Here is a 16,945-nt window from a genome sequence, read left to right as displayed (position 1 = left end):
GTGTGTTTAAGTAAAGGAGAGGTCTCTCGACTCTCTCAGGAACACTTCAAATTTCAAGGAGCAATCAATCCTAAATGAGCCTATTGTCACTTCTGTCGATAACGAGCATTTATTACGTACTAATCCCAATCAATAAGACGTGCGCCATGTCTCAGGCTCAACAACACGCCACTCATGACATCTGAGCCTCTCAACGAGGACTACCTTCAGAGAACCACACCATGCTTTTATCTGGAGCCTTTTCCTCTCTCTCTCTCTCTCTCTCTCTCTCTCTCTCTCTCTCTCTCTCTCTCTCTCTCTCTCTCTCTCTCTCTCTCTCTCTCTCTCTCTCTCTCTCTCTCTCTCTCTCTTACTCTCTCTCTCTTTAATCTAATTTACTAGATACAGGTAAGGTCGTTCCCTATCTATCTACCTATCTATCTATATACCTATTGCTGTTTGTGTGTGTGCTGTGTGGTGAATGTCAGTAATTCATTCAGGACTAAATTGCCTGTGCGTGTTTGTGTTTGTGTGTGTGTGTGTGTGTGTGTGTGTGTGTGTGTGTGTGTGTGTGTGTGTGTGTGTGTCTTAATGTATTTGTTCAGCACCAGCCCAAGTGCTCTCCAGTTTTGGCCTTCCCTCAGCCTTTCTGCGTGGCGTCTCTTTGTGTGTGTGTGTGTGTGTGTGTGTGTGTGTGTGTGTGTGTGTGTGGGTGAGCTGAATCAGTGCTAGCTCAGGACGTGACTGATAGCAAACGTGTGTTTGAATCCAGTCTGTGTCTTCTTGATGAAAGCGGCTTGTAAGCGCGCCATGCAGGTCGAATACTAAATGTGCGGCGCGGGGATGGAACTCATCAATCTGACATGACGCGCCTTTCCTGCACGCTCTCCACAGCCAGCGCCCATTAGAGTCGACATGCCGCAGCCATTACAGCTGGGCACACACACACACACACACACACACACACACACACACACACACACACACACACACACACACACACACACACACACACACACACACACACAAACTGCACACTCAAGCGCCCACCACACATGCTATACACACACACACACAAACACACACACACATTCACACACCTGAACATACTACACACACCACCCACACACGCATGCACACACCTAGAGACAATATATGTGATAATACACAAGCCATCACCGACTACACACGCCAGCGCACACACACACACACACACACACACACACACACACACACACACATACACACACAACAAATGCTTACACACACGCCAGGAGACGCTATCACATAATCATACACACACAGAGCAGACAACACACACACACAAACACTAATGCACACGCTAGAATGCACTACAGAGTGTGACCTGAAAGAACACCTGAGCATCCAAGATGAAGTCAAGTGGACACGCTTCATCTTCAAAACACTCTCTCTCCATTCTCACACACACACACACATCACCGCTGCACACACACATGCTCTTCCCTGCTCACACACACTCTCTCCCCCATGCATACAGAACACACAGTCCTCAGACACAGATGTCCTGTTCAGTTATACACAATCAGTCTCTCGTAGGCATGCAATATGCACAAATGCACAAATGCACAAACACACAAAAACACACAAAAACACACACACACACACACACACACACACACACACACACACACACACACACACAGACAGGCAGAAAGACACACACTCACACACACACACCACACACACACACACACACACACACACACACACACACACACACACACACACACACACACACACACACACACACACACCACTCTGCTGCATATGGAGCACCTGCAGAGCATAGTGTGGAGCTGGCGCAGCCTGCATTGTGACTCATGGTAGCGTGTGATGATGAGATGGAGGAGAGAGAGAGAAGAGAGGAGAGAGAAAAGAGAGAGAGAGAGAGGGGAGAAAGGAGAGCGATTGAAGAAATAGAGGAGATAGAGGAGAGAGAGAGAAGAAATGAGAGATTGAAGAAAGAGGAGATAGAGAGGAGAGAAAAAAGACAGGGAGAAGAAAACAGAGAGCGGAGAGAGAGGATGATGAGATGATGAAGAGAGGGGAGGAAGGAGAGGAGAGAGAGAGGAGTGAGGGAAGTGGGAGAGGATGAAGAGAGGGTGAAGAGAGGGGAGGAAGGAGAGGAGAGAGAGAGGAGCGAGGGAAGAGAGAGAGGATGAAGAGAGGGTGAAGAGAGGGGAGGAAGGAGAGGAGAGAGAGAGGAGCGAGGGAAGAGAGAGAGGATGAAGAGATGATGAAGAGAGGGGAGGAAGGAGAGGAGAGAGAGAGGAGCGAGGGAAGAGAGAGAGGATGAAGAGAGGGGAGGAAGGAGAGGAGAGAGAGAGGAGAGAGAGAGGAGAGAGAGGATGAAGAGAGGGGAGAAAGGAAAGGAGCGAGAGAGGAGAGAGGAGAGAGAGGATGAAGAGAGGGGAGGAAGGAGAGGAGAGAGAGGAGCGAAGGAAGAGAGAGATGATGAAGAGAGGGGAGGAAGGAGAGGAGCGAGGCTGGAGACGGAGCGAGGGAAGAGAGAGAGGATGAAGAGAGGATGAAGAGAGGGGAGGAAGGAGAGGAGCGAGGGAAGAGAGAGAGGATGAAGAGAGGATGAAGAGAGGATGAAGAGAGGGGAGGAAGAAGAGGAGAGAGGCTGGAGACGGAGCGAGGCGGCCGGATGAGAGAGGTCTGTGTGTGTGAAGAGGAGACGAGACAAAAGGCGCTGGCGAAGGCGTCCAGATGCATCTGATGAGACGAGGGGACGTCTGCTCTTGTCAGCTCTTTGTTGGCCGCTCTCTGACTGCGTGTGTGTGTGTGTGTGTGTGTGTGTATGTGTGTGTGTGTGTGTGTGTCTCTGACTGCGGATCAAGTCTCCCAGGAGCTCCCCGCGTGGAGGCGCGCACTGACGGCGTGTGTGTGTGTGTGTGTGTGTGTGTGTGTGTGTGTGTGTGTGTGTGTGTGTGTGTGCGCACTGACGTACGGCTCTGGAGCCCGGCCCGTGTGTGTGTGTGTGTGTGTGTGTGTGTGTGTGTGTGTGTGTGTGTGTGCGCACTGACGGACAGCTCTGGAGCCCGGCCCGCGTGTGTGTGTGGCTCTCTGATCTCCCCCACAAGGCTTCATCAAGCCGGCCAGATCACAGGGCAGCCAGGGCCAGGCCAGGCCAGGCCACGCGTGGACACAAGGGGATGGCCAACGGTGGACGGGTGGACGAGCCTCCTGTAACGGCCAGGAACCCCCCTGCCGTTACGAGCCCACGGTCCCACGCGCCACGTCCGTGCTGTTTCAGATGCCCCTCTGATGCGTACGCCTAATGAGCAGACTGACCCACTCTCTCTCCTCTCTCTCTCTCTCTCTCTCTCTCTCTCTCTCTCTCTCTCTCTCTCTCTCTCTCTCTCTCTCTCTCTCTCTGCCACCCTCCTGCCCATTCTCTGTGCCCACGGGCTAAGATGCCATCAGTGAGAGGAGGCACGACTCATCCACAGTGTGTGGAACTCACCAAACGCAAAACACAAGCGCCAACATTACTACAACATCTTAGTAACCACAGACCAACATCATGGCCTTAGACGACACCATATCATACAACTTTGGAAACTATTATTTTTAACTAGTGTAGTGTTCATAAAATGTAATTCTCTTTGGACAAATATCACTAAAGTAAAGATACACCTGAACTAGATCAAACACCAAACACTGATACTTCCTGCTGCGAAGAGAGTGAATCTACAGTGAGATGTACAGTATGTGCAATTAGACTCGGAAATCACAAACACTGATAGCGCAGCTACTGTGTGACACTTATCACAGCAGTTCAGTTCTTTCCTGGGTTCAAATGTGGCGTGCTACCTGTGATGAGCGTGATAAAAGACTGCAAAATATGCAACATACTAGTTTGTGACAGAAGCAGACATCTAATGTGCATCCCCGGCGCATCAAAGGGCTCCCGTGTCTCGAGGAAGTCGGAGAACAGGCCTGTTTCGGTTTAATGAAGGGCGCCGGATCCGCGCGAGGGGAAACAAAGCTGTCGTGCGAAGGCTCGGGTGAGAATCAAAGATCTGGACATGAAGAACAGCAGTCGAACGCAAAAAAAAAGAGAGAGAGAGAGAAAAAAAAGGCCAAGGGAGAGACGCAAAAAGGAACAAGGAGTTTCTTCTATTGCGCCTAAGAAGGTGAGATTAAAAACCGAGCTGGCTGGCACGGGGGAAGAGGAGGTAAAGTAGAGAGGCAGCCGCTCTCTGTGCTCCGTCGCCAGGTAGCGCGGAGCGGCGCGACGCAGCGCGGGGCGAGATGGCGCTATTGGTGATCTAACGGGCTCATTAAGTGCAGATCAAACGGAGAGCGGCGAGTGCAGAGGGGAGGCGAGGCGAAGAGCACCGCGAGCGAGACGGGATTCGCAGGACGATACGCTCTTACGCTCGCCGACGCCATAAGCGTTTGAAGTCCCCTCGCACGCCTTACCGTAGAGGAGGAGAACACAGAAATCTATATGAGATGGCAGCGCGCTTTTTTTTTTGATGAGTGCTAATGTTCCATTTTTTTTTATCTTATTTATTTTTTTGCCCCTAGCACATGTCTCAGATATCGTTTATTATATAAGCAATTAACTTTCTGACCCAATGTGCACACCCATCAAGCTCACACACACACACACACACACACACACACACACACACACACACACACACACACACACACACACACACACACACACACACCAGTGACAGCCTCCGTGTTCTTGAGATGCCTTATTTCAGCAGAAGACACACCCGCAGGCGGGCAGCGCGACAGCGTTTGTGAAAAAGACAAGACAACGCTCTCACAAGATGCACTCAAACAGAAGCCGGGCTCCCAATTACACAGGACGAAAACAACAAGGCATTCAGACGCCACGTCGCTGAAGTGTGTCATCACCACCGCGGCCCTCTCACCGAGAAGAGCAGCCATTGCTCAGAGACACACACCAGCACGCGGAAGCACCAACAAACACTCGGCGCTAGCCTCGCCTGCTAGCAGGGCCCCGCGGATCACCGCGCACCTGTGTGTGTGTGTGTGTGTGTGTGTGTGTGTGTGTGTGTGAGCTCCTCTGAGTGAATCAGCGGTGCACCCACTCACAGCCGCTCCTCCTCATCACACTCTCACTCTGCAGCGCCAGTCTGTGTGTAAACAACCAAACAGCGGTTCAAGAACCAGTCTTATTGTGTGTGTGTGTGTGTGTGTGTGTGTGTGTGTGTGTGTGTGTGCCAGTGATGTAGTGTTATGGGAGTGTGTGGGCAGAGAATGGTGGCTCTCAAGAGCTCCATAGAACAGCTTCTTAATCTCCTCCACCAAAACAAACTCCCTCTCCTGCAGCATGCACATTTGCATGTGTGTGCTGTACTATGGGAGGGATAATGCATTACTGAAATACAACCATTATACAGTAATTTCCTGTGTATTAGCCGCATTGTGTATACGCCACAGGACAGTATGTTATGCAAGTTAAAATAAACAAAACAATACTAATACCATATGAACTGTCCCCGTGTATTAATCTCACAGCTGAAGATATTTTGCAAAATCAATGCATTAGCTGCGGCAGTTGGGAAATGACGGTACGGGTAATGCTATAGATAACATACACAGCTATCTTCCTTTTATCTCATACAATACATAGCTTCCCTTCTACTGTATCTTTCCATTTCCCTATTATATTGATCTTATCTATTAACTTGATTTAATCTATCTGTCTATCTATCAATTGATCTTATCTGTCAGTCAGTCAGTCTGTGTGTCTGTCTGGGTGTAGAGTGCTGTGCTCCTCTGTGACTGACTGCCCTCTCTGCTCTCTGGTGACAGTGAGTATGTTAACATGAAGGCAGTGGTGTGCTCGGAGCCGGCTGAAGACTAAAAACAGGCCCTGTGGAATTCAAAAGCGGCGAGCCCAGCGGGACTCCGTCAGCTATTGTGTCTGAAATTGGCCGGGCTTATGTACGGGGAAAAGCTGTGGCATTGACGAGCTGGCTACCGAGCGCCGGGATGGGGAGCAGCAAAAAAAAAAAAAAAAGAAAGAAAAAAAAATCAATGGGCCATTTTGGAAAAGAATAAATGGCCAATCACACACATGAAAAGAAGTCTCAGAATGTGCGAAGAATAACGCTGTCACTTATTTCAGCGAGGCTGCCGTGTACTGTACCTACATACGGCGAGCCAGAGCATGCCCGACTCGCCGCGCCTGATACACAACATCAACATGTGCAGTTTTTGCCTCTCACCTCTGCCTCCTTTCACAGGCAAACAAAAGAGAATAATGAAGAGGCTTGTGAACGGGGAGTGATTTCTTGTTCATAGAAAAGCTGCTTTTTGCCAGAGGACAGCGCAGATAATACAAGTGCCCCTAAAACCCCACACTGGAGATATCCTGAGCATCTTATCAGCGTTTACATCCTGCATAACAAAACACAGGCAGGCAGCAGGCCGGTGTGTGTGTGTGTGTGTGTGTGTGTGTGTGTGTGTGTGTGTAAGCAGGCAGTAGGCCTTTGTGAGTGGGTGTGTGGGGAGTTGAGATTACCATCACGTGTGTTCTTCTAAAAAAACAAAGGAAGCCCTGAAGAAGGCTGAGTGTGTGGATTTGTGTGATTATGTGTGTGTGTGTGTGTGTGTGTGTGTGTGTGTGTGTGTGTGTGTGTCTGTGTCATGTGTGGTACTGAGTAGAGTGCATGTTTAGGCATTTTTTAAACGTGTGTGTCCTACTTTGTGCTTGTGTACAGTATGTGTGAGTACTAGTGTGTCTGTGTGTCTCACATATGTCTTGTCTTATTCTTAGTGTGTATGTGAGTGTGTGTTTGTGTGTGTGTGTATGTGTAAGTGTGTGTTTGTGTGTGTGTGTGTATGTGTACAGTATGTGTAAGTGTGTGTGTGTGTGTGTGTGTGTACAGTATGTGAGTGTGAGTGTGAGTGTGAGTGTGAGTGTGAGTGTGAGTGTGAGTGTGAGTGTGAGTGTGAGTGCGAGTGCGAGTGCGAGTGCGAGTGTGAGTGTGTGTGTGTGTGTGTGAGTGTGAGTGTGTGTGTGTGTGTGTGTGTGTTGATTTAGCGCTTACCTCGCACTCGCGTGAGCCGGAGACGGAGTAGGCGCAGGGTCCGGTTCCGTTGACCAGCACGTCGCTGCTCTCGGGTCCGGCGGGCTTGTAGTCCACATAGTACTCCTGCAGCGGAGAGCTGAGCGTGCTCTCCGTCTCGCGGGCCTTTTTCCGCCGTTTCCGCGCCGACGCCGAGTTCTCCTGCAGCTGCTTGACGCTGCTCGGGTAGCGCTTCCACGACACGTAGATGACCAGCAGGATCATGGCCACCGACAGGAAGAGCGCCACGCTGCCCGCCACGATCTTGTGGAAGGACACGGGCTCCAGGTCCTGGTCAAGCGCCGGCGGCGGAGGAGGAGACGACTGGGTCGGGGGGAACGGCGTGGCCAACACCCAGGGGGTCCCCGCTTCGGCCGCCTTCCTCCCGTGGCCGGAGGAGGTGAGGGCCGTGTTGGGTCGCGGCTCGGTTTCGGCGGGGGTGCGGGCCGCAGTCGGCGCGGAGGCGGTCGGAGCGAGCTTGCACACCCCGTTGGACTCCACGGCCTCCATCACCTTCTCCCCCTGCTGCTCCTTGGGCGAGGCGCAGATCATGGTGATCTCCTTGGTGGCGCCCTTGATGTTCCTCAGGAAGGCCACTAGGGGGCAGACGGCCGGGCCGCAGTCCCACATGTTCCCCGCCAGGCTAATGGTGGACACCGACACCCAGTTGGCCACCGCCTCGGCCGACACGTTCACCAGCTTGTTGGAGTCCAGGTTGAGGGTGTGCAGCGAGGGCATCCACTGGTAGACCTCGGGGTCGATCTCCTGGAGCTCGTTGCCGGACAGGTCCATCTTCAGCAGGGAGGTCCAGGTCCAGGTGAGCGCCTGGTTCATGGAGCGGATGCGGTTCCACTGCAGGTAGAGCGCGCGCAGGTTGTAGAGGCGCGGGAACAGCGAGAAGCTGATCTTGGAGAACTGGTTGTGCTCCAGGTGCAGCTCCGTCAGCTTGACCAATCCCGAGAAGGCGTTGCGCGTGACGCTGCGCAGCCGGTTGTAGCCCAGGTCCAGGAACTCCAGGTTGCGGCAGTCCTGGAAGAGGCGCACGGGGATGTTCTTGAGCGAGTTGGAGCGCATGTGCAGGCTCAGCAGCTTCCGCAGGCCCTGGAACTGACCGGGCTGCAGTGCCTGGAGCTTGTTGTAGGACAGGTCCAGGTTGCGGAGGTTGGGCACCGGGTGGAAGGTGGTGTTGTGCAGCTGCGTGATCTTGTTGGAGCTGAGGATGAGCTCCTTCAGGCGCCGGATGCCCTGGAAGGCGCGCGCGTCCACGCTGGCGATGTAGTTGTGGTCCAGGTAGAGCCAGATGAGCTGGTTGAGGCCCACGAACTGACCGGCGCGCAGGCCGGCCAGGCTGTTGTAGCGCAGCGACAGGCCCTGGCAGCCGCCGGACAGGTTCTTGGGCACGTCGCGGAAGGCGCTGGACTCGCAGTAGACGATCTTGCCGTCGCAGCGGCAGCTCTTGGGACACGGCCGCTCGCCAAGGCACGGCAACGCCGACAGCCACGCCTGCACCAGCAGCAGGGGCACCATGAACCAGCGCCGCCGCATGGCCGAACCTGGAATTACAACACACACACACACACACACACACACACACACACACATACACACAGGGCAGAGAAGAGAGGATAGCAATTAGATTAGATATAGCAACAGGAAAGGAGAGCTGAGGTCCAAGCAGTAGCATTGCAAAAATAATATATGGATTTATGTTCCCATGGGGACCCGAGCTTGATGGCTTCAAGTATACGCATATGCTTTTTTTTTGTCACACACAGACATTTCCTCGTCCTGCTCTCATGAGGGTCTGTCTGTCATGTCCTATCTCAATAAAAGAAGTAAAACCTTGGTCAATATCTATTGTCCTAACTCAACTCAATAAAATGAATAAAACTCTGGTCAATATCTACTGTCCTGTCTCAGTAAAATAAATAAAACCATTTTCAATCTCTACTGTTCTATATAAATAAAAGCAAAATGCTCCAAAAAAGAAATAACAATAGCTAGAGCAGCATGAGCGATCAGTACATCAATTAGCCACGCCGGTAGGGCTCCCTCCCTCCCTCGTTCGCTTACTCACACACACACACACACACACACACACACACACACACACACACACACACACACACACACACACACACACACACACACACACACACACACACACACACACACACACACACACACACGCTGCCTGTGTGCTTTGCGTCAGAGCACCGAGGGGGAGAGTAGGGCCACTCGCAGGCAGATTTGTGTGTTCTAGGGAGGTAATTATTTCTGTGCTCCATTGTGGACAGGTTATTTACACTGTTGGAGGCAGGACAAGCCACAAGCATTCAGTGCATAGCATTCTCGTACAGCAGCACACAACACACAGTCCATTCTGACCAATTCATCTTTTGACATGCAATCCATTCTTGTCTGATTGTATTGCCGAGTCGCTCTTTTCAGGCAGCGTTTAAATTCAGCTGAACTGTCATGAAAAATAAGAACCTTTGTAAAGTAGTCGACAGGATTGACACATACACCCTCAAACATCGTACGCTGATGTAAGGCACTGAAAAATGCAAAGCTACAACAGGCATCTTTCCAGAGAAGCAAATTGACTCTCCAACTACCTGCCTGCTACAGCTTGTTTTGCTCTGTGCTACAAGGGCATAACAAAAGTCTTCAGAGTGCAAAATGTCATTTTCAGCTTTTTTGTTTTAATGATCTTTTTCTTTTTTTATTTTTTTCTTTTGGCAGATGCACTCCCCTTCCAAATCCTCTCAATTAGTGAACAATGAGTACTTCTCTCCAGATAGTGCTTTTGAAGTACAGTACAGCTGATTCCTGTATTTTTTCCATGTTGATGACACACAACAATTAAATGATATATACTATATTGTGTTGTCAGTTTTCTGCACTATCGTGCAGCTCTAAACCGACGGAGAGCCGAGTCTGGCCCAGGCCTGGCGCTGGCTGTGCTCCGGCTGTGTTGCGGCGGCGGGTTCATCCCTCCTGAGTCAGCTTCCGTCACCTCTAATCAGTTATGCTGGGTGAGCAAGGCCGATCCACTCCTAATTATAAACATGTACATCAATTAACCGCTCAGCCCCGGCCACACAGCACCACACACAGCTCCACTCCGCTCCGCTCGGTCACTCGCGCACACGGAAGCAGGCCAGGATGGTGTGTGTGTGTGTGTGGGGGGGGTGGGGGGGTGGGGGGATAGGGAGGGGTGAGGATGTTTTTGTCATTTGGTTTTGAACCTCCACCTAACCCCTTTATCCCCCTCCCTTCCTCTCCATCTGCCCCCACCCCCACCCACATGCAACAAACACACACACACACACACACACACACACACACACACAAGGGCACGTTCCAGCTGTCCCCGTCAGCAGTGTGCAGTGCGCAGGCCTCTGAGTCCCGCGGGAGACGAGCAGCACAGGAGGCGCCATAAAAGGGGCCGGCTGGAAGCCAAGCGCATCAGCATTCACACCGGCACGCCTCCGTACACAAATCTGGAGGCGTAGCAATTTAGCCGCTCGGCTCAGCTCAACTTAGCTCAGCTCGCCACTCTTGAGTCTGCACAGCACAGCACTGTGCAATACAGCACAGCACAGCACAGCACAGCACAGCACAGCACAGCACAGCACAATACTATACAGCACAGCACAGCACAGCACAGCACTGTACAGCACAGCACAGCACAGCACAGCACAGCACAGCACAGCACAGCACAGCACAGCACAATACTATACAGCACAGCACAGCACAGCACAGCACTGTACAGCACAGCACAGCACAGCACAGCACAATACTATACAGCACAGCACAGCACAGCACAGCACAGTACTGCACTGTACAATACAGCACAGCACAGCACAGGCCAATGCTTAAAGTAGCCATGAGTCAATCATGGCTTGCACCACCCACTCCACCAGCTCCACCATCCCTACATCACACACACCAGTCCACACCCTTCCACCATCCCTAGTACATCACACACACCAGTCCACACTCTCCCACCATCCATACATCACACACACCAGTCCACACTCTTCCACCATCCCTACATCACACACACCAGTCCACGCTCTTCCATCCGTACGTCACACACACAAACACCAGTCCATGCTCTTCCATCCGTACGTCACACACACACACCAGTCCACACTCTCCCACCATCCCTACATCACACACACCAGTCCGCACTCTTCCACCATCCCTACATCACACACACACCAGTCCACACTCTTCCACCATCCCTACATCACACACACCAGTCCATACTCTTCTACCATCCCTACATCACACACACCAGTCCATACTCTTCTACCATCCCTACATCACACACACCAGTCCATGCTCTTCCATCCCTACGTCACACACACACACACAGCAGTCCACACTCTCCCAGTGGAGTTAAATACATTAAGAGTGCATGCATCGTTTCACATCATTAGCAACGATAACACCACATGTCAGTCTCATGACAAGTTAAACAAAGAGCTGAGCTTTCAAGGGTTTAAAAAAAATCACATCTCAAATGGTCTGCTAGTATACACACACGTATTACAATTACAGTTTTGTTCAATAATTCCCTTTCACTTTGGAGAGAACTTTGCCTGCACACTCTTTGATGAGAAGCAGCTTAACAGCAACACATAGCATATGCTAACTAATAGAACTATTGTGTTTGTTGCCAAGCATCTGCTAAATCCATATGGATGTTTCTGCATGGTGTCTCCGTCCGAATGTGTGTGCACGTGTAAAGCAGCTCTCTGTGTTGTTGTATTTGTGTGTGTGTGTGTGTGTGTGTGTGTGAGTGTGTGTGTGTGTGTGTGTGTGTGTGTGTGTGTGTGTGTGTGTGTGTGTGTCTGTGTGTGTGTCTGTGTGAGTATGTGTGTGTGTGTGTGTGTGTGTGTGTGTGTGTGTGTGTGTGTGTGTGTGTACGTACGTGTGTGTACGTGTGTGTGTGTGTGTGTGTGTGTGTGTGTGTGTGTGTGTCTGTGTGAGTATGTGTGAGTATGTGTCTGTATGTGTGTGTGTGTGTGTGTGTGTGTGTGTGCAAGAGAGAGAGAGTGTGTGTGTCTGTATCCTTGTGATATGATTTTTCAATGCACATCTAGTGTTCTAGTGTTCATCTAATGCATATCTAGTGTTGCACTAATGTGTTTTCCATGTACACACAGCGCAGCATATGCTATATTGCATCTGCCTGGTGCAATACCAGAGTTTTATCATCAACTTTACCGTGAAGTTTGCTACACTGACTCATCTCCAATGTCTAATTTCCGGTACAAAATTAAAACATACAGTACGCTATGATCCCATTATATCTAGCAGCTGCAGAAATGCGTCGATATCATTTTTTTTGGTCACATGGTCACTCTACCAGGCACCTTGTCAGAAGATACTGTATGACACATTTTCAGCTGGATCTAAATCCCATGGCCTGATTAATCAGTGATTCACTCTGTCCTCATGGTGTGAGGTCAGCCTTCACCAAAGGATCTGATTTTTTTACATTTTACAGTAGTCTATGTGTGCGCTCTCTGAATACTGACATGTTTAGTTTCTTACATAAGGGAGAACCTGAGACTGTGTCTGCAGTGACCACGTTAAGTTCTTCACATGAGGGTGACTGTGCTGTGTGTGTGTGTGTGTGTGTGTGTGTGTGTGTGTGTGTGTGTGTGTGTGTGTGTGTGTGTGTGTGTGTGTGTGTGTGTGTGTGTCTGCAGTGACTTTCCTAAATAAACACCAGGCATCCAGTGCAAACACGGCACTTGCTTCAAACCTCAAAGCACCAGTCAGTTTTAGCCAACTCTGCTCCTAGATCCTGATCAGCCTTTGGTTCCACGCTCCCTGACTCTTGTTCTAGGTTCTAAGTGCATGACCAGCCTCTGGTTCTGCTCCAGTTCTACAGTCCCATATCCCTGGGACCAAGCACTGGTTCTGCATCACAAACCTCTTCACCGCCTCTGGGTCCGGTTCTGGTTCTGTTCTGAGCACTGTGGGCTTGTAGGGGCATGTCTGTTTGGTTCTGGTTCTGTTCTGAGCAGTGTGTGGCTTATGGGGGCATATCTGTTGGGTTCTGGTTCTGTTCTGAGCAGTGTGTGGCTCATGGGGGCATATCTGTTGGGTTCTGGTTCTGTTCAGAGCAGTGTGCAGCTTATGAGGGCATATCTGTTGGGTTCTGGTTCTGTTCTGAGCAGTGTGTGGCTCATGGGGGCATATGGGGTCTGGTTCTGTTCTGGTTCTGTTCTGAACAGTGTATGGCTCATGATGGGGATGTGTCTGTTGGTGCAGGTTCTGTCTCCCAAACCCAGGCTCTGGTTCTCCATAATAAGCAGCAGCAGCAGCAGCAGCAGCACGGCTCTGTAATCTGCTGTGTGGAGGCTGAACATGGCAGCCTCGGCTGAAGCAACAACAGCAGCAGCAGCAGCAGCAGCAGCAGCAGGCTACTGGCGGCCGGCAGTCAGACAATAGTCCTGGCCAGTGGCCCAGCGAGAGTGGCCGAGCGACCTCCCCATCCCTCCCCTGTCGACACGCCTGGGCCATTCTATTAGGCACAAATTATAATCCAAATGGGCTGCAGCCTGCCAAAGCACCTTTATTTACATGCTTCTCTGATGCTTCTCTGCTCTCCCTGCACTCCCACAGCCTCCCCCCCCCCCCCAACACAGTCGCTCTCTCTCAACACACACACACACACACCACACACACACACATACACACACACACACACACACACACACACACACACTCTCTCTCTTTCTCTCTCACACACACACACACACACACACACACACACACAGACACACAGACACACACACACACACACACACACACACACACACACTTGCTTGCGCTGCTGCCTGTGTGCTTTGCGTCAGAGCACCGAGTGGGAGAGTAAGGCCACTCGCAGGCAGATTTGTGTGTTCTAGGGAGGTAATTATTTCTGTGCTCCATTGTGGACAGGTTATTTACACTGTTGGAGGCAGGACAAGCCACAAGCATTCAGTGCAGAGCATTCTGTACAGCACACTATATGCAGCCCATTCCAACCAAATCATCTTTTGGCATGTAATCCATTCTGTGTCTGATTGCACAGCCAAGTTATTTTTTCAGGCAATGTTTGCAAAACATTTTAAATTCAGTTCAACTGACATTACACATGACAAACTTTATAAAGTAGTCGACAGGACTAACACACACACACACACACGCACACACACACACACACACACACTCTCACACACACACATTCAAAAACAAGGCAATGAAAAATGCCAAAGTTATCAGCTGTGAATGTGTGTCTAGATGTTTGCAGGAGAGATACATCATTTTCATTCGCTGGCGAATTCATTTACGGTTGTAAATAACAAGTGTCAAGAAGTAAGCACCAGTATGATTGCCATTCATATAAATCTAGAAGCCTTCAATCCATCACAACCAATCACTCATCTGGAGTATACATGGCTTCCGTGCATCCGAATGTTTATTTCTAAACGGCCAACCTTCCCCCGGTACAGAGAGACGGTAACGGCAGTGAATGCGCCGCCTCAGCACAACCGGTAGAATCGGGAGAGGAAAAAACAGCACCGCGACTGAGACCTGAGCATTTCGCCAACGTCACAGCATCCCACAAACACGTCAAAGCATTTCACCTGTGTCACAGCCTCACAGTCATTAGAAATAGATAACATTTATCTATAACGATTTAATACAAATATAATATAATATGATATAATACAATTAAGCTAATGTAAAGATCTAAATCTTAACTTTGCTAAATGTAAGCTGACTGGTGCCTAAATCTCTTACAATGTGTTGATCTGATGGCTGCCTGCAGTTTATGGCTCTCCATCACCCAACATGCAGACCTGGATTGCTGTGTGGAACGTAAGCCATCTACAGGACTTGGCAGGCCGACTCGGGCCTCCACTTGAGCAGCCTAACTCAGCAGAAAGAAATGGCTGTTCAAACGGTATGCTGACAGACAGTCTAACTTCGTGTTCCCACATATTCACCTCCCACTCCAGTTCAATTCCTGGTCACTGTTTTAAATGTGCACTGCACTGTAGCCTACAGCATGCTCTGCTGCTATTAAGACAGAGGTATGCGGTCAATTATGTCAACAACACGCACAAATACAAGCACAACAAAACATAGACAGCGAGAGAGAGAGAGAGGTCGATAATGCATTTCTTTTTCTGCATGTTCACCGACTTGGACACATATCAGAATTGCGTGAGATAAATGAAGCGGCAGAATTAACTTCCATCTTTGGCAGAATACCACATCCATGAAACCCATGAATTTCACAAAACATTGTTTTGAGGTGCTCAGAAATCAACAAATCGGCTTGATGTCCATATTCAATATAGTCAGGCACATGCTCAAAAATTATAAGGTGGCTTAAAAAAAAAGCATTCGCTGTACTCATTGGACAAATATCTTCTGAAAGTTTGATCTCATTTGATTTCGAAACATTCGCGATGGACGAGAGTTAAAATCACTCTGATCGTTTCATACAAACGGAAGCTCAGTTATTATTAGTCAGAATAATTGAGGAGGCTGTGGAGGGGTCAGATTTGGATCTGATGAATACTCTCTCTCTCTCTCTCTCTCTCTCTCTCTCTCTCTCTCTCTCTCTCTCTCTCATTCTCTGTCTCTCTTTCCATTTTCCAACACGCGCTCACGCGCTCGGCCGCGCGCCATCGTGGTGGGCGGGAGAGGGGGGTAAGGGACACCTGATGACAAGTCACAAAATATGTGTATAGATGTGTTTACGATTTACCGAACAAATGTGGAGCAGCAGAGCCGGCCAAATACCGCTACGTCAATAACGCCAAGGGGGGAAATGCCCAATCCTAAACGAGAACTAAGCTACGTGGTCAACAAATCACTTTACTAACTCAACGCACTTATATCCAATAAATCAGTATATCTGTCGCCATACACAATTATGCACAAAATATGTTGCATAAAGTTCGCTGACCTCCATTACGAGACACCATAGGCAATCTGGGTCCAGAAAACACAGTGGATTCGGTTCATTCCGTTAACCATTTTGGGCAAAGGAAGGAGGGAGCCATCGATTAAAATACATTTTTACAAGCTTCAAATAGCGTTTTTTTGCGGGTATGTTCAATACATAACTGTGTATTCGCTGCGTGGCTACCTGTTTATTAGACGTGAAGAGAACTGCAAGGGAATCTACCGCGCTTGGATATCTCTAGAATGAAAGAAAAAAACACTATTGATGAGCTAAAAGAGCTAGTATTTCACTAAGAAAACATTTAACACATAACACCAGTGCGATACAACACATTTACATCGACAGTGACATAAACTCCTAGCACGACGCGCTGGTGAATTCTATTTAAGGGAATTGAAGGTTACACACGCAACCGCTGAGGTTGCAGGTTTCGGCTGTTTTTCATAGTTCGGGCATTCGGCCACACTCACCCATGTCCGCTGATATTTCAGCTCCTGTCCACGGCGTTTAGAGGCTTCTCGCGGCCGACAGACGAGTCCGCATGACACACACACACACTGCTCAGATCAGTTCGGCTCGGTTCTGTTGCAGGACCTCGGCAGCTCGCGTAGCCGCTGATGTTGACGCGCACCTGCTAACGGCTGCCGCCAGAACACCGGCGAGCATAAGATCCGTGATATCCGAATGTCAAACACACAAACCCATGGAACACATCTCCCTTTCGCGCTCAGTTGATCTGACAAAAGTACGTGCGAACTATACAGTCAGTGCGTCAAAACAATACGGGTCTTCTCCACGATTTTGATGCTGTCAACGCGGGATGCAAAAGAATCCCGACTATTCCACATCCAAGTTACATAAAGCG

General features: G+C 49.8%; 1 protein-coding gene across 1 annotated transcript in view; it reads right to left on the bottom strand.

Annotated features, from left to right (window-relative positions):
- Positions 1 to 16,555, bottom strand: part of LOC134101214 (leucine-rich repeat transmembrane neuronal protein 4) — a 129,112-nt gene extending 112,557 nt beyond the window's left edge. The window contains exons 1-2 of the mRNA XM_062554810.1: positions 16,551 to 16,555; positions 7,071 to 8,641 (exon numbers count right to left, since the gene is read on the bottom strand). Of these exons, the coding sequence (XP_062410794.1) occupies positions 7,071 to 8,641; positions 16,551 to 16,554 (1,575 nt within the window). The 5' untranslated portion in view covers position 16,555. The remainder of the gene's footprint in view (positions 1 to 7,070; positions 8,642 to 16,550) is intronic.
- Between the last annotated feature and the right edge of the window lie 390 nt (positions 16,556 to 16,945).

Source organism: Sardina pilchardus, chromosome 14 (assembly GCF_963854185.1).
Source record: "Sardina pilchardus chromosome 14, fSarPil1.1, whole genome shotgun sequence".
NCBI lineage: Eukaryota > Metazoa > Chordata > Actinopteri > Clupeiformes > Clupeidae > Sardina > Sardina pilchardus.
This window is presented reverse-complemented; position numbering and strand designations above follow the sequence as displayed.